The 21,760-nt window shown below is 48.9% G+C and overlaps 1 protein-coding gene across 1 annotated transcript in view; it reads left to right on the plus strand.

Moving 5' to 3' along the window:
- Window positions 1-21,368, plus strand: part of LOC137526008 (transmembrane protease serine 9-like) — a 222,203-nt gene extending 200,835 nt beyond the window's left edge. The window contains exons 12-13 of the mRNA XM_068247217.1: window positions 11,965-12,134; window positions 20,142-21,368. Of these exons, the coding sequence (XP_068103318.1) occupies window positions 11,965-12,134; window positions 20,142-20,429 (458 nt within the window). The 3' untranslated portion in view covers window positions 20,430-21,368. The remainder of the gene's footprint in view (window positions 1-11,964; window positions 12,135-20,141) is intronic.
- The last annotated feature ends 392 nt before the right edge of the window (window positions 21,369-21,760 follow it).

Consider the following 21,760-nt stretch of genomic DNA (forward strand, 5'->3'; position numbering starts at 1 on the left):
ACCCTGCCATATGTGGAGTGCAAGTATGCCACCTGCAACCAGTGCCGCCAGCAGCTCAGCAGAGGGAAGGACCCCTCTGCGTACGGCACCACCTCTCTGGTGACCCATCTGGCAGGGAAACACTTTCATGAGCATGAGGAGTTCATGAAGTTGAAGGAAGCTGGCAGTGGCAGTGTCAGACCCGCCACCACTGCGAAGCCGTCGGCAGCAGCCACCCACCCTCCTCCACCTCCTCCAGCAGCACCAGCAGGAGTGCGTCAGAAACGCACTGCTCCTCCTCCCTCTGCAACTCCTGCCGCCGACACTAAGGCCTGTTCTGGCAGCCAGTCCTCAGTGGCCTCCTCTGCTCCCACCAGTGATTCCTGTGTCAGCAAAAGGCGTCGCCAGACCCTGCTCAGCGACACCTTCCAGGGGGTGGTCAGGGTTCTGCCTCCCAGCAGCCGTTGCGTGCGTCAGCTGAACGGCTTGCTGGCACGGGCCATGTGCTCCCAACTCCTGCCTTATTCCCTTGTGCAGAAGGGGAGCGACATGCTGATGTGTGCAGCCCCCGATTGGCCAATCCCCAGCCGTCATTTTTTTGCACGCACAGCCATCCCTGCACTTCACCGCTCTGTGATGGCCAATGACGGGAGAGAGCTGGATCACGCGGTGGGTCAACGGGTCCACGTCACCATGGACTCGTGAAGCAGCCGGTTTGGGACAGGCCGCTATCTGTCCTTCACTGCGCATTGGGTCAGCTTGGTGGAAGGGGGTGAGGAGGGGGGAGCAGCATCGGGCACTGTCAGAGCAGCAGCAGCAGCAACAACGCAGTGGGTGGTGCCACCATGCAGGGTCAGCGGAATAGCAGCAGGTTCCTCTGATCCGCTTCCATCCTCCGGCACACCAGCCCAAACCCTCCGCCTCAGCAGCAGCATGAAGCCCCGCCACTGCCAAGCACTGCTGGAATTAGTCAGCCTGGGGAAGACCAAACTGACGGTGAACCATGTCCTGGCCAAACTCTGAGAGCAGGAGAGGAATTGGCTGACCCCCAGAGGCCTCATAGTCGGAGAGGTGGTGTCCGACAATGGGGCAAACCTGGTTGCTGCAATAAGCAGGGGAAACCTGACCCACATCCCCTGCCTGGCGCATGTCCTGAACCTAGGAGTCCAAAAGTTCCTGCGGACCTACCAGGGGATGGACCGACTCCTTGAGGTGGCAAGGAAGGTTGTGCGTCATTTCCGGCACTCGGCTGCAGCCGTAGCGAGCCTGGAAGAGGTGCAGAAGGAGCTGCACCTGCCACAGCACTGGCTCATGATTGATGTTCCAACTCCACCCTGGCGATGTTGGAGCGTCTGGTTGAACAGAGGCAGGCTGTCAGCCAGTACGTTGCACGAGCAACAGTTGCTGCCATCACTGCAACTGGGCGTGCCGCCACCAACCTCCCATCCATCATCTCCACGGAGGACTGGGGGCACATGCAGCAGGTGTGCTCAGTGCTGGCAACCTTCCTGCAGGCCACCAACATGGTAAGCAGGGACCATGCAATAGTGTGCGAGTGGGTCCCCATGGTGTGTGTGCTGGACAGGGCCCTGTATGCACTGCTGGAAGAGGGAGTGGCAGCCTTGGACCAGCAGGAGCTGCAGGCAGCTTCACAGGCCACCTCTGAGGAGGAGGAGGGCTTGGAGTTGGTGGAGGTCCCTGACCTTGCTGCTGATGAGGGGGAGCAGCAGAGCGCAGCTGGAGTGGTGCGGGGGTGGAGAGAGGATTCGGTGGAGGAGGCAGAGGAGGAGGAGGACAGCACTGTCGGCTCTGGGGCTGCCGATGATGTGCCAGCAGACGTGGCCAGACTCTTCCCAATGGCAGCGCACATGCTGAGGTGCCTGCGCAAGGACCCAAGGGTCATCCAGATGAAGCAGAGGGAGGACATCTGGATCTGCATGACGCTGGACCCATGTCTGAAGGGGAAGCTCAGCCAGTTCCTGCCTGCAGGAGGAGACCGTGCGCAACAAATGAGGGATTTGCAGCTGTCCTTTGTTGAGCGCTTGGAGGAAGCCTTCCCTCAGCCATCCACCCCCACTGTCCAGCCAGCACAGAGGCAGCAGCAGGTGCCTGTATCCACCAGCAGCAAGTGCACGCGCACCACAGACCTGCTGTCTCTGACCAACGAGCTCTACATGAGTGTAGAGCTGCCAGGGACTAGAGAGGAGGTGCCTGCAGCAGCATCCTTCTCCAGTCACAGACAGCGCTTGACCCGCATGGTGGCTGACTACATGGGGTCCTTCAGCGGGCTTGACAGCGTTGCCCCTGTTCATCCCATGGAGTATTGGGTGAAGCACCTGCCGATCTGGAGCGAGCTTGCGCAGTACGCCCTGGAAGTGCTCTCCTGCCCCCCTTCCAGCATACTGTCAGAGCGTTGCTTCAGTGCAGGCGGTGGAGTCGTCACTGAGAAGCGATCTCGTCTGTCTCACAAGTCTGTGGACAGACTGACGTTTCTCAAAATGAACCAGGCTTGGGTGGAAGGCAAATTCCTTGCCCCTGTTGTCGGCGAGAGGGGAACATGAAGTGGCACACAGCCACACACACATTACACCTGCTGCTGTTGTTGTATTTCTTCCTGCTGTCTGTGTCTCCACTGCCAGGGAACACATTACAAGGTGCAGCTGCCCATGCGCCACCAGCTATTTACGCTCAAAAATCGCTGCATTTCTGAAAAAAAAATGTAATAATTTTGTGTTATTATTTTAGAGGTGTCCAGGTTGAAAACTGTGCTGTCCCAATTGTGTATTGGACACAATGTGGGCTTCATGACCGCTGTCTGGAACCTCATGGTGTTTATTTACGGCCCTAGTACCACCGCTAGGACCCAGGGCCTATTATGTCTCGCTGCCTGCCCTCCTGCTGCCTGCTGCCAGTCTGCCACACACTCATCCTCCTCACGCTGCCTGCTGTTGTATTTCCTCCTGCTGTCTGTGTCTCCACTGCCAGGGAACACACTACAAGGTGCTGCTGCCCATGCGCCACCAGCTATTTACGCTTACAAATAGCTGCATTATTTTGAATTTTTTTTTTTTAATTATTTTAGAGGTGTCCGGGTTGAAAACTGTGCTGTCCCAATTGTGTATTGGACACAATGTGGGCTTCACGACCGCTGTCTGGAACCTCATGGTGTTCATTTACGGCCCTGGTACCACCGCTAGGAACCAGGACCTATTATGTCTCACTGCCTGCACGTCTGCTGCCTGCTGCAAGTCTGCCACACACTCATCCTCCTCACGCTGCCTGCTGTTGTATTTCCTCCTGCTGTCTGTGTCTCCACTGCCAGGGAACACATTAAAAGGTCCTGCTGCCCATGCGCAACCAGCTATGTCTCGCTGCCCGCCTGCCTGCTGCCACTGCCACACACTCATCCTCCTCACGCTGCCTGCTGTTGTATTTCCTCCTGCTGTCTGTGCTGTCTGAAAACTGGCTAAATCATCAGCTGACCGGCTTGGTCAGCTGACTCCCTTCTGGCTGTCATAAAAGTTCTGCCTCTCAGCGCACGCGCGCGTCTTTCTGAACCTGTGTGGACTATCAGTCCCAGCCACACCAGACATGTGTTGTGAAGCACCCACCGCCCTGGACGCGGAATCCGCCGCACCGTTATCAAGGCATGCGGCGGTTCCTCCGCGTTCGGCTACACTACTGTATGCAGGCCCACGCGTGCAAGCCGCCGCGTTGGACGCGGACTCAGCCGCCTTGTTCTGAGTACACGCGGCGGCTTTTCCGCGTTTTCTCACACTGGGCCCTTCTTGTAGTTTAAGAGATGAGTGAAATGGCTGGCTTTTGCCTGTAATGTTAGTTGACCTGAGCTTGAATCACAGCCACTGGTGGTATAGTGGAGAGGAGAGCTGCCTTCTAAGCGGTGGACCTGGGTTTGATTCCTGGTCAAGGTATGTGAGCGTGCTTTTGACATCCTACAAATCCCTGGAAGACAAGATCTTCCGAAGGAGGAAGGACGTGGGTAAGAGGCTAGAAAGTGTTTTTAAAGGTTAGACATGGGTTTAAAGCATTTTGAAAGGCACTTCCAGTTTTTCTATCTGGGTATCCAAATAGGTTGGATATCCGCGGATAATGCGTTCGGATATCCGCATTCATGTGCAGCACGGTGGCGTAGTGGTTAGCGCTCTCGCCTTGCTCTCGCCTTGCAGCACTGGGTCCCTGGTTCGAATCCCAGCCAGGTCAACATCTGCAAGGAGTTTGTATGTTCTCCCCATGTCTGTGTGGGTTTCCTCCGGGTACTCTGGTTTCCTCACATAGCCCAAAAACATACAGATAAGTTAATTGGCTCTCCCCTAAAATTGTCCCTAGACTGTGCTACATACACTACATGACATAGGACTATGGTAGGGATTAGATTGTGAGCTCCTCTGAGGGACAGTTAGTGACAAGACTATATTCTCTGTACAGCGCTGTGTAAGATGCCGACGCTATATAAATAATAATAATAAATATGTATATCTAAAAGGTTGGATGTGGATATCCGAACCAGATCCGGATATCTGAAAATCTGGATCCAGATCAATTCGGATTTTAAAAAGTACTATCCGAGCAACACTATATGTCATGTTTTGGATGTCTGTACATGTTTTTGAACAACCACTTTGCAAGTAAATTTTGAGACGGAAGGTGCACGCCTACTGCTTTTTCTTTCTTTGATCTACATTTTATACTTTTTGTATGTGTCTGAGCGGAGCACATGACTCTGTGGCTACCATCACGTCAGACTGTGGGTTTGCAGGGGAGCGGAATGTATTCTATATTGCCTGTGTTAACTCTCGGCTCACTGACTATTTTTTGTGGGAAGTGCCACACAACACTCCTTGCTCTTGTTGTGAAACATTCAACTGGCAACCAATGGCCTGACTGCCACAAACACAGTTTAATGATGACATCACACACAGGGTTTCAGGTAAGCTAGCCACTAATAATCTTGATTATTCAGGTTCCGGCGGAGATCGTCTCTCGCTTCTCCTTGCTCGTCCACCAGGCTCTCCTGTCTGCATGTCTCAGGTCTCCACTTGATGATGTCATCATCAGGGACCCAGTCTGTGCTGACACTAGAGGGCAGCAGTACAAGGTAGATGAGGAGAGACCTAATCATTGCAAAAGCCAGGAGGGTGAGTTATGCTTACAGAGCCACTTCTAGCTACCTATCTCTGCAAGGGGCGGGGAGGAATTGCCAGGGATGACCACTAGACCACCAGGGGTGTTAACATTAGATTACCAGAGTGGAAAGTAACAGCACTAGACTTCGGCTTTGTTCACATTAGAAATGGCCCGAATGGTTCGCCGGCGAACGGTTCCAGGCGAACTTTGGGTGGTTCGCCTTCGCCGGCAAAGAAGAACTTTCCCGGAAGTTCGGTTCGCCCCCCATAATGCTCCATTAAGGTCAACTTTGACCCTCTACATCACAGTCAGCAGGCACATTGTCACTAGTGTTGGGCGAACATCTAGATGTTCGGGTTCGGGCCGAACAGGCCGAACATGGCCGCGATGTTCGGGTGTTCGACCCGAACTCCGAACATAATGGAAGTCAATGGGGACCCGAACTTTTGTGCTTTGTAAAGCCTCCTTATATGCTACATACCCCAAATTTACAGGGTATGTGCACCTTGGGAGTGGGTACAAGAGGAAAAAAAAAATTTAGCAAAAAGAGCTTATAGTTTTTGAGAAAATCGATTTTAAAGTTTCAAAGGGAAAACTGTCTTTTAAATGCGGGAAATGTCTGTTTTCTTTGCACAGGTAACATGCTTTTTGTCGGCATGCAGTCATAAATGTAATACATATAAGAGGTTCCAGGAAAAGGGACCGGTAATGCTAACCCAGCAGCAGCACACGTGATGGAACAGGAGGAGGGTGGCGCAGGAGGAGAAGGCCACGCTTTGAGACACAACAACCCAGGCCTTGCATGAGGACAAGAAGCGTGCGGATAGCATGCTTTGTACCACCATGCAGTCATAAATGTAATAAAGATAAGTGGTTCAATAAACAGGGACCACGCGGCAACGCTAACCCAGCAGCAGCACACGTGATGGAACAGGAGGAGGCGCAGGAGGAGAAGGCCACGCTTTGTGAGACACAACAACCCAGGCCTTGCATGAGGACAAAAAGCGTGCGGATAGCATGCTTTGTACCGCCATGTAGTCATAAATGTAATAAAGATAAGAGGTTCAATAAACAGGGACCACGCGGCAACGCTAACCCAGCAGCAGCAGCAGCAGCAGCACACGTGATGGAACAGGAGGAGGCGCAGGAGGAGAAGGCCACGCTTTGTGAGACACAACAACCCAGGCCTTGCATGAGGACAAAAAGCGTGCGGATATAGCAGCAATGCTTTTTGCCGCCATGCAGTCATAAATGTAATACAGATGAGAGGTTCAATAAACAGGGACCGGAAACGCTAAACCATCCCAGATGTTCATCGGTCATGTTACTTGGTTGGGGTCCAGGAGTGTTGCGTAGTCGTTTCCAATCCAGGATTGATTCATTTTAATTTGAGTCAGACGGTCTGCATTTTCTGTGGAGAGGCGGATACGCCGATCTGTGATGATGCCTCCGGCAGCACTGAAACAGCGTTCCGACATAACGCTGGCTGCCGGGCAAGCCAGCACCTCTATTGCGTACATTGCCAGTTCGTGCCAGGTGTCTAGCTTCATGCCCGGTTTCAGGTCCAGCGGTGCCAGCCACAAATCCGTCTGTTCCTTTATTCCCCTCCAAATTTCCTCCCCTGTGTGCTGCTTATCCCCAAGGCAGATCAGCTTCAGCAACGCTTGCTGACGCATGCCAACAGCTGTGCTGCACTGCTTCCACGATCCTACTGCTGCTGGTGCTGGGTTAGCATTTCCGGATGAGGTACAGCTTTGAGATGCGTTGGAGGAGAAGGAGTCAGAGAGGTAGGTGCTGCTGTTGTTATCCAGCTGTTTGCGGCGTGGGCAACACCCGCGCCGTAGCAGGTGAGGAATCGCTGCCAGGCTCCACAAGGTTCACCCAGTGCGCGGTAAGGGAGATGTATCGACCCTGGCCGAACGCACTCGTCCAGGTGTCAGTGGTGAGGTGAACCTTGCAGGCAACGGCATTCTTCAAGCTTCGGGTTATTTAGCTGACCACGTGCTCATGCAACTCAGGCACTGCAGAGCGCGCAAAGTGGTAGCGGCTGGGAACCACGTAACGTGGGATGGCCACTGACATCATGCCCTTGAAGCTGTTTGTCTCCACCACTCGATATGGCAGCATTTCGCAGGCCAGAAGCTTGGCTATGCTGGCTGGCTGTTACTGCCACGGCCCGGGGGTCATTTGCTGGCAATTTCCTCTTGTGCTCAAACATCTCAGAAACAGACAACTCAACCGTAGCGCTGCACACCGAAGGGCTGTTGGTTGTTGTGTTTGATGAACACTGGGAGACCTCAAGAGCACTAGTCCGGAAAGTGACAGTGTCAGCATCGTCTGATGTTTGTGAATGTTGTGAACCACGCAATGGCTGGGCTACTGCTGCTGCTGAGGCGGGTCTGGTGGTGAGTCTGGTGAACCCAAGGGAGGCAGTGTTGCTGGTGGTACCCTGTCCTGCCGCGTTTGCCCACAGAGTGGGATGTTTGGATAGAATGTGGCGGCTCATGCTGGTGGTGGAGAGGTTGTTAATACTTTTCCCCCTGCTCAGGCGGGTCTTGCACACCTTGCAAATCGCCATGGTAACATCCTCAGTGCAGTCTTCAAAGAAAGCCCAGACTTTAACTGGCTGAGGACTCGGACCTCGTGCGTGATGTGCTGGTGCTGCTTAACCCACTGCTGGACGCTTGAGAGGTCATCCAAGTAATTATCTGGTCCTGTTCTTTTGGATCTGTGAGGGTTGTTGTCCTGGACAACATGGGCAGTATTGAGTGGGTTTTCTTGGGTGCTCCCCTGTGGCCTGTACGTGAACCGTCAGGGGAAACACCTCTTCCCTTGCCCCTCCCTCTTTCACCGGATTTCTTCCTCATTTCACTTATCCTTAAAGTACACGCTGACTGGCAGCAGTACAGTGGCAGTACAGAAATGCTATACAGTGGTGGGTGAGCGGTGTACCACTATTGTCAGCAGTGACACAGAGCACAATGCTATACAGTGGCGGGTGAGCGGTGTACTACTGTTCCCAGCAGACACAGAGTGGAAGTAAACACAATGCTATATAGTGTGGCTGAGCCGTGTACACAGAGTGGCATTAAACACAATGCTATATAGTCTGCTATATAGTCACCCCGAACAGGGTGATGTTCTGCAGAACCCGAACAGTGGCAAACACTGTTCGCCCAACACTACTGGGAGGGAACGCAGATTTTAGTACCTAAACACACGATACAACATGTTTTCCGGGGTCGGACTCTGAGGCACATACAGATGGTCCCGATCATCATCCTCATCATACAACTCTTCTCCTGAGTCTGACCCACCCACCACCTCTGCCACCCCAACATCCCCAGACACAGACCCCTCATCGTCCTCAACATTAACTTGGGATGCTGGCCTGAGCCAGACCTCCTCCTCCACATCAGGCCCCATCATCTCCTCAATGGCAGCCCTCATTAATCGCTCTGGCGACGGACTGATGGACACAACGTTCTCCTCCGGGGAGGGCTGCTGCTGACCACTGGCTGCTGGGGTGGATGTTATAGCTTGCGTGGGGCGTTGGCTGTTGCTGTTGTTGGGAGTGCTGCTCACAGCGGAGGTCTCTGGGGAACTCATGTTGAGCTCATATAGTGGTTGACGGTGAGTGGAGTATTACTGATCCCAGCAATATACACACTGACTGGCAGAGTACGCAATGCTATATAGTGTGGCTGAGCGAGGTACACAGAGTGGCAGTAAACAGAATGCTATATAGTGTGGCTGAGCGAGCGGTGTACCACTATTCCCAGCAGACACAGAACAGTGAACAGAATGCTATATAGTGTGGCTGAGCGAGCGGTGTACCACTATTCCCAGCAGACACAGAACAGTGAACAGAATGCTATATAGTGTGGATGAGCGAGCGGTGTACCACTATTCCCAGCAGACACAGAACAGTAAACAGAATGCTATATAGTGTGGCTGAGCGAGCGGTGTACCACTATTCCCAGCAGACACAGAACAGTGAACAGAATGCTATATAGTGTGGCTGAGCGAGCGGTGTACCACTATTCCCAGCAGACACAGAACAGTGAACAGAATGCTATATAGTGTGGCTGAGCGAGCGGTGTACTACTGTTCCCAGCAGACACAGAACAGTACACAGAATGCTATATAGTGTGGCTGAACGAGCGGTGTACTACTGTTCCCAGCAGACACAGAACAGTACACAGAATGCTATATAGTGTGGCTGAACGAGCGGTGTACCACTATTCCAAGCAGACACAGAACAGTGAACAGAATGCTATATAGTGTGGCTGAGCGAGCGGTGTACCACTATTCCCAGCAGACACAGAGTGGCAGTAAACAGAATGCTATATAGTGTGGCTGAGCGAGGTACACAGAGTGGCAGTAAACAGAATGCTATATAGTGTGGCTGTGCAAGCGGTGTACTACTATTCCCAGCAGACACAGAGTGGCAGTAAACAGAATGCTATATAGTGTGGCTGAGCGAGGTACACAGAGTGGCAGTAAACAGAATGCTGAGCGAGCGGTGTACTACTATTCCCAGCAGCGACACACAATGACTGGGGGGGACCCTGGCTAGCGTGGCTGGAGCGCGAACTACCCTGCCTGCCTACCCAAAGCTAAACCCACAGACAAATGGCGGAGATATGACGTGGTTCGGGTATTTATTTACCCGAACCACGTGACAGTTCGGCCAATCAGAGCGCGTTCGGGTCCGAACCACGTGACCCGTTCGGCCAATCACAGCGCTAGCCGAACGTTCGGGGAACGTTCGGCCATGCGCTCTTAGTTCGGCCATATGGCCGAACGGTTTGGCCGAGCACCGTCAGGTGTTCGGCCGAACTCGAACATCACCCGAACAGGGTGATGTTCTGCAGAACCCGAACAGTGGCGAACACTGTTCGCCCAACACTAATTGTCACCAATCAGACTATACTCACCCTGGAGCCTCACTCACCCCCCCTCCAGCCGTGTTGCTCACTCGCCTGCCTACAGTAATTAGTTAAGGGACAGCTGCTGACAGACTCTGCTAGGGAGAGCTTATTTAGGCTCTTGTAGGCTTGTTAGCTTGCTCCAGGCTGATTGTTATTCCTTGTATTGCACCCCACATCAGCTCCCTTCCTCTCTCTGGCTTAAATTGCTTCCAAATCTCCTCCTCCTCCTCCTCCTCCTTGGATTTCAAAAGCCAGCTCACATACATTGGCCAGGAATCGAACCCAGGTCTGGTGCTTGGTAGGCAGCTCTCCTCACCACTATACCACCACCAACACTACATGCTGAAGCCAGCCAAGCATGTACCATTATTATATATCCAAGAGAAAAATGAGCTTGCTTAGGGATTTGTAGGATGTCAAAAGCCAGCTCTCATACATTGGCCAGGAATCGAACCCAGGCCTACCACTAGGTAGTCTGCTATCCTAACCATTATACCACCAACACAACACACTACAATGCTGCATGCTGAAGCCAGCCTAGCATGTACCATTTTGATATATCCAAGAGAAAAATTAGCTTGCTTAGGGAAAGCTCATTTTTCTCTTGGATATATCATAATGGTACATGCTAGGCTGGCCTCAGCATGTAGTGTTAGTGGTGGAATAGCAGTGAGGAGAGCTGCCTACCAAGCATTAGACCTGGGTTTGATTCCCGGCCAATGTATGTGAGCTGGCTTTTGAAATCCTTATTTTTTCACTTCCTGACTACAAAGTCAGGAAGTGAACTCTTTGACCCGGAAAGGAATAAATACAATGTATTTATTCTTAGAAGCGTGAGCGCAAAAGCTATTTTGTGAGCATTTTGCGATTTTCCAATACCTTCCATCGTAGCAAAATCGCCCCAAAAATGGTACAGGCAGTGCTTTGGTCAGCAAAAAGCTGAGGAAACGCGCAGATATGAACCGTCCCATAAGGATTCATTGCACAAGCGATTTTATGGTAATTTTCAAAATCGCACTTAAAAAATAGCAAAAACGCCCTAGGTGTGAACAAGCCCTTCCAGAGAATGCTTAAAGAGGGATCAGGGATTTTGCGTGTCGGAAACATGATGGCAGTTGGTTTTTAACTGATTGATCCAATAAAGGATTGATTATACATTTGTAGACATTGTGTGGATCACTTCATGCTATTGCCCAATGCCCAAGCACATTTTATTATTATTATTGATTTATAAAGCATCAACATATTTTGTGGCGCTGTACAAAGTAACATGCTCAGTACAGCCACTAGAACATATTCAACGAGTTCTTGTTAAATATTCTGGGGGTTCCATTGCTGCAGTACCTAGAACTGCTATGCAAACAGAGAAATGGCATGTTAATTAGCGTTAAGTCCTGGGGGCATGTTCTGCAGGAGACCAGCAGTGATTGCCACTAGGAGACTATTAGATGGCCATATGATCTACCGCAGGCCTGTACTGGGGACAGCCGTGTCACTCGGCTGTCCCCCTGGGAGGCTCAGGAGTGATCGGCTCAGCTCTCATAGACTGATGCTTATGACAGCCGACCACTGTCATTGGCTGGCGGAAGGAGGGACGGAGGGCTGGGAAATAAATACATACTTAAATTTATTTAAAAACAAAAAACAAAAAAACAACTAAATATAAAACAAACAAACAGGGCAGCCGCGATCAGAGTCCAGAGTGGGCAGAAAAGGGGGGGGGGGGGGGAATCACTTGTGTGCTGAGCTGTACGGCCCTGCAGCGAACCCTCAAAGCAGCAGTGGTGTGAATTGTAAAAAAATAGCCTGGTCACTGGTGGGGTGTAAGCCTGTGGTCCTGAAGTGGTTAATGTTAATGTATGCATATGACACTGAATTTATAATGATTATTCCTGTTCCTCGACAGGACAGACTCCTGTAAATGGGATTCTCCAGGAGGTCATGACCCCACTTATTGACTACAGTACGTGTGATAGAATGTATCATATCGGGTCATCACAAAGTGCCAGCACCGTAATTGTCCAAAGCGATAAGATCTGTTCTGGTTACCAGAGTGGAGGGAAAGACTCCTGCCAGGTAAGTGACTGCAGAAGTAGTGTGAAGTGATGTTCAGAAGGAATATAGAGGGAACTCCAAATGGGGTATACAGAGATCTCTGAAATAAATATAATAGAAACCCCAGATGAAGTGCAGAGGGAACTTCAAAAGGACAGTAGAGGGTACCCCAAGATTTATATAGGGAACCCCAGAATTATGGAAGGAACTGCAGAAGGAATATGCAAAAAACTCCAGCAAAAAAGTAAAGGGAACCCCAAAAGGAGTATAGACAAAAACCCCATTATTAGTGTAGAAAGAGCTCCAGGAGGCGTCCAGAGAGACCGCAATAAAGAGTGTAGAGAAAACCTCAGAAAGAGTTGAGAAAGGCCTCCAGAAGGGGTAGAGAGGAACTCCCTGTAGGAAGTGAAGACGTGCTTAACTCACCTGCTACATCACAGACCAGCGATGCAACTTCCTGTCACCTCCCAGCTCTCCCTCTAGTGTCTGGCATCTCTTCCTGTGCTTGTGTAATCATGCAATGCTGGAAAAGAAGCTGGCACTAGAGGGAGAGGTAACAGAAGGTTGCATTGCTGGACTCCAGTGGGGCAGGGAAGATATGCATGGCTTCCGCTGCATGCATACTCTGCATAATGTCAGCAGTGGGAGCACAAGACTGGTTCACTAACACCACCAGGGAAACTTTATTGTGGAGGAAGGGGAAAAACCTATTGCACCAGGCAGAAAACTATATTGGGGAAGGAAGGGGGAAACCACTAGCACCAGGAAAGCTTTATTGGGGGGAGGGGGCACTAGACATTCGGTAAACTTTATAGGAGAGGGAGTGGAAACCAATAGAACACCAGGGAAACTTTATTGGAGCGGGAGGGGGAAACCCCTAGACACCAGGGAACTTTATAGGGGGGTACATATGCATGCCAAATTGGAATGAGGCTTAAAGAGACACTGAAGCGAAAAAAAAGATATGATATAATGAATTGGTTGTGTACTGTGAATAATTACTAGAAGTTTAGCAGCAAAGAAAATATTCTCATATTTTTATTTTCAGGTATTAAGTGTGTTTTCTAACATTGCATCATTATCTAATATGTGCAGATTACACAACACTCTGCATTCAAAATGATTCTTTCAGAGCAGTCTGTGAACTAATGACCTCTCCTCTGGCAGATAAAAAGAAAACTGTTCACTTACAGTTGAGATAATAAAAGTCAGAAGATAGCCCTCTCCACGACTTTGAAAGTTGTAGAGATTAATGGCTTGTTTGCATAGAGATAACAACTGGAGTTTCTTAACTCTTCCTGTACTGGAAACAATTACACTGATGTATCTGATCTTAATGTTTTATTTCTTAGCTGTACTACACATACCAATCATAATATCATAATTTTTTTTTCGCTTCAGTGTCTCTTTAAGGCTACTTTCCCACCAGGACTTTGCATTTTAGGGGACGTTATGGTCGCATAACGTGCCCCTAATGCAATGCCTGGTGGTGTTGGATGTGGACATCAGAGCGAGCCGCGTTGTGCAGCTCACTCTGGCGTCCATGATGCCGTGATGCGTACTCTTGGACGCATGCGGCATCACGTGGTCCCGCCAGCCAGTCGCCGCACAGAGCGGCCGCTCCAGGAAGTAAACACTGCAAATGTCACAAAGTGCAGTGAACATTAATTAGCCATGTGCCTGGCCGCTCTCCCCTTCTCCCCAACATTACTGAGCATATGCAAGCAGTCTAACGCGGCTTAGCCGCGTATAAAGTACTGCATGCAGTACGGTGTCTTGACGTGCAGCGTTACAATGTAACGCAAAGTGGGCACTGTGAACAGCCCATTGATTTTTCCTTACTGTGCGGTGGGCTGCGTTACAGGCTGCTCTAACGTGCGCCTGTAACGTCCCACTGTGAAAGCAGCCTAAAAGTCAGATCTGACAAGACTAGCTGCATGCTTGTTTCTGGTGTTATTCAGATACTACTGCAGATAAACAGACCAGCAGGGCTGCCAGGCAACTGGTATTGATTAAAAGGGAATAAATATGGCAGCCTCCGTATACCTCTTACTTCAGTTCCCCTTTAAAGGTCCACTATTGCAAAAGTCTTAAAATTTAAAATAGCTGTAAACATCCAAATAAGACATATGTTTCTTTCAGAGTAAAATGAGCCATAAATTACTTTATTCTTATGTTGCTGTCATTTACAGTAGGTAGTAGAAATCTGACAGAACTGACAGGTTTCGGACTAACCCATCTCCTCATGGGGCATTCTTAGGGTTTTGTTTATTTTCAAAAGCACTTAGTGAATAGCAGTTACTCTGTCCACCTGCCAAAAATGTGTGCAGTGAGCAGGGAGGCTAGCCAGCATCATTGTATAAATCCTTTTCAGGGAATGTGTTTATTAAGAATAAAAGCCTTGCTGAGAATCCAGAGATTGACTAGTCTAAAACCTGTCGGTTCTGTCAGATTTCTACTACCTACTGTAAGTGACAGCAATGTAGGAGAAAAGTAACTTATGGCTCATTTTACTCAGGAAGAAATGTACTTCTTATTCGTATGTCTTTTAAATTTATTTTAAATTTTACAATTTCCCCAATAGTGGTATTTTAAAATAGGTATTTTTAAGGAGTACATTTCTCCCCAAGTAATATGCACCATAAATTACTTTTCTCCTATGTTGCTGTCACTTACAGTAGAAGGTAAAATTCTGACTATTTTGGCAGTTGGACTGAGCAACTGTCATTCAGTAAGAGCTTTTGAGAATAAAAAAGAGAAAAAACGAAAAGCGCTCCTATAGTGCATTAAACTTTTAATCAATAAAAACGCAATTAACAAATTGCACTTACAAGATAGGTGTCTTTAAATCAGCGTGTTGATAGGTTACCCAACGATCAAATCCTCCGCCACTGTCTGGCCAGGACAAGCGGCCGCTCCGATGGATCTGCGCTGGACGCGTTGTAGCAAGGAGGGGATGAGGGGGCGTGGCCGTCACACGTGTAAGTTTCTACGTCACTACCGGTTTCGGCGTTTCATCGGAGCGGCCGCTTGTCCTGGCCAGACAGCGGCGGAGGAGTTGATCATTGGGTAACCTATCAACATGCTGATTTAAAGACACCTATCTTGTTAGTGCAATTTGTTAATTGCGTTTTTATTGATTAAAAGTTTAATGCACTATAGGAGCGCTTTTTGTTTTTTCTCTTTTTCATGCTACAAGTACTGGTTCCACCCAGAGAGAAGCGGCTCCATAGTGCACCAACAAAAGAATACTTGAATATACAGCCCTTTAGTTAGATAGATAGCGCTAGACATAATTGTTTCTTTTGAGAATAAAGAAAACCTTGTAAATCCCCCACAAGGAGATGGATTAGTCCAAAACCTGGGAGATCTGTCAGAATATTACTGACTACTGTGAGAGCAACATAATTAAACAAAATACATTTCTAAAGCATAGTAAGCTGGAACAGATTATTTTATGCATATGCACACGTGCATTTTAAAATTTACAAATTTTTTTTGCAATAGTGGTCCTTTAACATTAAAGCGGACCCAAACCAAACATTTTTTTTAATTAAAAATATTTAGTTGCACCACTCTGACACATACAAAGATAAATAAACACTCCTTCAAGCCTATGATCATTTCAGTGCATGCTTTTCACCCTTCTCTTTTCATAGCTAGGGTTATACTGGGGGCAGCCATTAGCAATTCCTCCATTGCCAGACACCATCTACTCCACCAGTTTGCCAGAAAAATCCCGGCAATATGAAAGGAAGGGAGGGGTTCCTCCAATAAATGTAAAATATTTTATATTTGTCATCATGCAGCTGAAAAAAGGCTGCTATTTATTATTATAATTTAGAAAATAGATTTTATTCCTGAAATCTGTATATTTAATTTGGGTCCACTTTAATCTCTTACTAGTTTAACTTTTCCATTACCCTTTAATGTTTATCCTGTGTACCTAAAAGAAAATCTTTAACCAAAAAAATTCCCCTTGGGGGTACTCACCTCAGGTGGGGGAAGCCTCCGGATCCTATTGAGGCTTCCCCCGTCCTCCTCGGTCCCACGGCGGCAGTGAAAATCCTCCCGGAGCGGCGGCGATGTAAATATTTACCTTCCCGGCTCCAGCGCAGGCGCAGTATCCGCTCTCTGCACGAAGATAGGCGAAAATAGCCGATCTCCGTCGGGCCGCTCTACTGCGCAGGCACAAGTCTCCTGCGCCTGCGCAGTAGAGCGGACCCGACGGAGATCGGGTCCTCTGCTTTTCCATCCTGGTCTGGTATGCTGGTGCAACCACCTGTGGCAGACACAAACTACAGAGGGTCTTAAGGTCAGTGGAGAAGAATATTGGGAGACCCCTCCACTCACTTGCCCTCCTATACAACTCCAGACTGCGGTACAGAGCGCTGAGGATTGCCAATGATCCCTCTCACCCAGTCTGCTGCCAGGACTGCTAGGCACAGGAACTCTTTCTTCCCTCAGCTGTCAATCTCTTTAACCCCCTCCACATGCTCCCCTCCCCCTACCCACCTTTGAGCTGTGGCAAGGGTTGTGTGTTTCTTATGGTCTTCTAACCTGCCAACTAGACTTAAAGGATTAGACTTTTGTGATACAATCGCGATTGTTCTGCATGATTTACTGTATATTATCATATATTATCATAATATCATTTCTGATTCTTACTAATGTTATAACCTACTTTGACTTTCAGCATGGGTGAATCTTCATAAATCAGGCCCAGTGTGTTGACACAATTGTTCTTCTGTATATAACACAGTCATTAAGTCAGTGTTGTTTTGTTTTACTAACTACTTAAGGACCGAGGTGATTGAAATTTATGCCCTGTTTAAGTGGTTCATTGGCTGGCAGGGCGTAGATTTCAATCACCGCCGTAGCGTGCGTCCGCCGTTCTTGGCGCTCTCGTCGACCTCGCCGCTGAATCCCGCCGCAGCTCCCTTGCTCTGCCTGTCTCTATGATGGCAGAGCCCTGTGAGCCGGTCAGTGTAAGTAACTCCCATATAGAGATGGCTCGAACCTCTGATTTTCGGTTTGCACACCTCGAACTCGCACTTCCGAAAAAGTTTGCGAACCTGCGAACTTTTCGAACCGCAATAGACTTCAATGGGCAGGCGAACTTGAAAAACTACAAACACTGTTTCTGGCCACAAAAGTGATGGAAAAGATTTTTCAAGGGGTCTAACACCTGGAGGGTGGCATGGCGGAGTGGGATACATGGCAAAAGTCCCGGGGGAAAGTTACGGATTTGATGCACAGCAGGGTTATAATCCCTAAAAGGCAGAAATCACATTGCATTGCTAAATTGGAGGTCTAAAGTGCTTTAAAACATCTTGCGTGTGTACACATGGATCAGCAGGTAGTGTAAGTAGTGTATTGCAGGGGTGATCGGATAGTACTTTTTAAAATCTGAATTGATCCAGATCCGGATACCCATAACATTAGGCCTAGGTTCCAGACAGTGGTCGAGCAGCCCACATTGTGTCCAAAGTCCAACCGCACAACTGGGACATGACAGTTTTCAGCCAAGACACCTCCAAAAAATTATGCAGCAATTGTGTTTTGGGTTAAATATTGGTGGTATCAGCACAGTAGCAGTGGCCTGTGGCACCCTGGCCTGGCGGTGGGAGCTGCACAGGCAACAGGAGCAGGGCAATGCAGCAGCAGCAGGTGTAACGTGTGTCAGGATCATGCCGGACGTGGCATGTGGCAATTGGCACCTAGCACGTCTCACGTGGCACTTGCAAAGTGTCATGTGGCACTTGGCACATGTCACGTGGCACTTGCCAAGTGTCATGTGGCACTTGGCATGTGTCACGTGCCACTTGTCAAGTGTCACTTGGCACGTGGCACTTGCCAAGTGTCACGTGTCACTTGGCACGTGCCGAGTGACAGTCAGACAGCAGAGGAGAAGACACTAGTGCACACTAACACATTAATGATTTAACAATAGTGTAGTGCAAGTGTCACGTGACACGTGGAAAAGGCCACGTGCCAATTGGCAAGTGACAAGTGCCACGTGACACTTGCCAAGTGGCATGTGACACATGCCAAGTGCCACGTGACACTTAGCAAGTGCCACGTGACACTTGGCAAGTGGCATGTGATACGTGCCAAGTGCCACGTGACACGTGGCAAGTGCAGAGTGACAGTCAGACAGCAGATGAGAAGACACTAGTGCACACTAACACATTAATGATTTAACAATACAGTAGTGTAGAGATAGGGAAGGGGTTAATCACTGAACAGCTTAGCACTGTGTACAGCCCTTGGCCCAGCAGCAGCACTGCAGCACACACTCTAACTGTCACACTATGAGACATCAATCAAGCAAATTAACGTTTTAACAATAGAGTCGTGAAGGCGTTAATCAATGAACAGCTTTAGGTTTATAACTGTGTACAGCCCTTTGTAGGCCACCAGCACTGGAGCATGTCTCTCAGTGTGCATTCAGCAAGCCAGGACCATCTGTCTCATTATGGCAGCCCTCTTTATTATACAGAGGGGCTGGCCAGTGTCCCTTTCTGTGATTGGGTGCCAGGGCTTAGGCTGGGAGGCCTCTGATTGGCTCAATGAGGTCAAGTGGGGCTGGTCAGGGTTCCCCTCTGTGATTGGTTGCTGCCTAGGGCTTCTGCTGGGAGCCCTCTGATTGGCTCCAGGACGTCATCATCTTAGTTACAGTATTTCGGATCCGGATATCCCCGGATATCCGGGGATATCCAGGTTATGCGGCCAAATATACGCAGATAGCTATCCGGATTTGGGCCCAACTATCTGGAATCTGAATCCGGTCGGATGGCCCCTAAAAAGTTAGGATATCCGGGTTACCCGGATATCCAGAATCCGGATGAGCATCCCTGGTGTATTGCTTTACACTGACAGACCAAACTCACTGTGTAACGCACCGCAAACAGCTGTTTGTGTAGTGATGGCCGTGCTGGACTGGTGCGCACGATGGTGAGAGTGCAGGCGATGGTGGTTTTCAAGCCCATATGGTCGGGCTGAGGTAGCTCAATGACAGAACAACGGTCCACAATGAAGAAACGACCTTACTATCTTGGGTCAGGTGTGCCCCCCAACACACTCATATAGCCGGTCATTGCTATATTGTGATACGCAAGCCCTTTCACCGCGGCAAGCTAACGATCACAAAGGGGAATTGACACATGTATATGCCTTTTGTTTTGTGGTTGCAGCCGCAAAGTGCAGTCACACAGAGGGAGTGAAAGGTATGCACTGAATGTGCTGGGCCTGGCACAGTACAGCAATTAGCAAGGGCCAGCTGCGACAGACAGGGCTGTATATGCAGTGTCAGCAGCACATACACACACAAAAAAGCACAGCAGAAGAACATTAGCTCTCAAAAGAGCAATTTTGGGGTGCTTTTCATCATCAGATATCAGCAAGGAGCAACCTAACAGACCTCCTAACTATCGCTTTCCCTATCTCTCCAATATCTCTACCTTCTCTCACTAATACAGCAGCACACAGAGTGAGAACATGGCCGACGCTGCTGCCTTTTATAAGGGGGGGGGGCTCCAGGAGGGAGTGCAGCCTGATTGGCTGCCATGTGTCTGCTGACTGTGATGTAGAGGGTCAAAGTTTAGCCCAATGATGTACTATAGGGAGCGGGTCAAACTCGCTAAGTGTTCACGGTTCACCGCGAACTCGAACCAGCTAAGTTCGCGAGAACAAGTTCTCCGGCGAAACGTTCGGGCCATTTCTACTCCAATAGGCTTGCATTAATAGACACGGTCAGGAGCCAATGAAAGCGGCTCCTGACCGGCTCACATGACTTTGCTGTCATAGAGACGGCAGAGTGGATGTCCTGAGGATCCCTGGCGTGCAGCGGTGACGGCGGTTGTGGCGGGTATATGCGATGATTCGTCGGGATTCTGTCGTTATTGTACTAGCGGTCTCTGGTCCTTAAGGGTTCAATTCCAAGATTTCCTTGTTATGTTCTGAAAACACAGATCACATATACAGTAGCTCTGCATCCCTCTGATGATGTCCTTTTCCATCTTTCAGGGTGACTCAGGTGGACCTCTCGTGTGTAAAGTCAAGGGTATCTGGTACCAGGCTGGAATTGTGAGCTGGGGAGAGGGCTGTGCAAAAGCAAACCGACCCGGGATCTACACCCTGGTCACAGCCTATCAGGCCTGGATCAGCAGCTACGTGCCATCAACTTTCTACAATCTAACCAATATTGCAACCCCAACAACAACAATAACTTTCCATAAGTCAGGAGGCACCTGTCCCTGGAGACCTCACTGGACGCTTCTCTTTCTGGCAGCCTTTCTACTCTTGTGTGGATAGCTAGACAGTAAACAGATCATCCAATCTACTGGTCGATTCACAGATATAATCCACTATCTGCTCCCAGACCAGTGATCTGGCAACATGGACAATGTCATCTGGGCACAGGGAAGTTTTCTTTTTTATGTCTCAAGCCTAGCTATATAACTAACACAAATAAATCTCTCTTCGCATGCTGAATTTCACCAGTGGAGTTTCTGGTAGAATAAATGTTTAGTACCCACACACAACTGAGCAGAGTGATCTTGTAACAAGTTGTGACCTCAACTAGTGTGAGCTGCCCAAGCCACACACTCATGGGCCAATGTCTAAACTCCAACTGCACTGATAGCTTTAGGTCCTTACACCTCTCACTATTTTGTACACTGTATTATATTGAACAACCTGGCTCATATCATCAGTTTTGGCAATATCCTGGGTTGTGTCTATGATCACGGTTTAAAATGAGCTTGTTGCATTTCTGACTGTATATTATTAAAGTGGGTTTTATAACTTGCCCTCCCCTGGGACGAGTATCTACGTCCCTGCAAAACACCACAACGGCTCACAGAGATGTAGATACTTGTCTGCTGCCACCGCGCACTCCCACTCACTCTGGCTCCTGTTCTCGCCACCAATCGTTAGAGGGGAGATCGATGAATGGGAACACAGTTCCCATTCATTAATCTAAGTCCCCTTGTCAATGATCGCCAGCATCAATAAGATATCATTGTAATTACAAAAATAATTCATCCACGCATTATTTCCTTTTAGCCAGTGGTGCTCGAATGCACCGAAATTCAATTCAAGTACATTCGAATCCGGGTCCGGTTCAAATCCGGATTCGGCCGTGATTGCGACCATTGAATTCAATTCGAATTCGAGCCGTGATCATGAATAGAATCCGGATAACGAGTCGTGATCACGAATTCGAATGGCCTAAAAGCATTTTTTTTAAGGGAAACCACCATTAAATATATGTGGAGGTGCACATCTTGTTTTTTTTTTTTTTTTTTTAAAGGGAAACCACAATTAAATATATGTGGAGGTGTCAAAAAAAATAAAAATAAAATTGATGGAAAACTTTTTTTTCTGTATTTCTTGGCACGTGTCACTTACATAGCTACATAGTTACATAGTTACATAGTTATTTTGGTTGAAAAAAGACATACGTCGATCGAGTTCAACCAGTATAAAGTACAACACCAGCCTGCTCTCTCACATATCCCTGTTGATCCAGAGGAAGGCAAAAAAACCCTTACAAGGCATGGTCCAATTAGCCCCTAAAGGGAAAAATTCCTTCCCGACTCCAGATGACAATCAGATAAAATCCCTGGATCAACGTCATTAGG

The sequence above is a fragment of the Hyperolius riggenbachi genome, chromosome 7 (assembly GCF_040937935.1).
Source record: "Hyperolius riggenbachi isolate aHypRig1 chromosome 7, aHypRig1.pri, whole genome shotgun sequence".
NCBI classification, from domain to species: Eukaryota; Metazoa; Chordata; class Amphibia; order Anura; family Hyperoliidae; genus Hyperolius; species Hyperolius riggenbachi.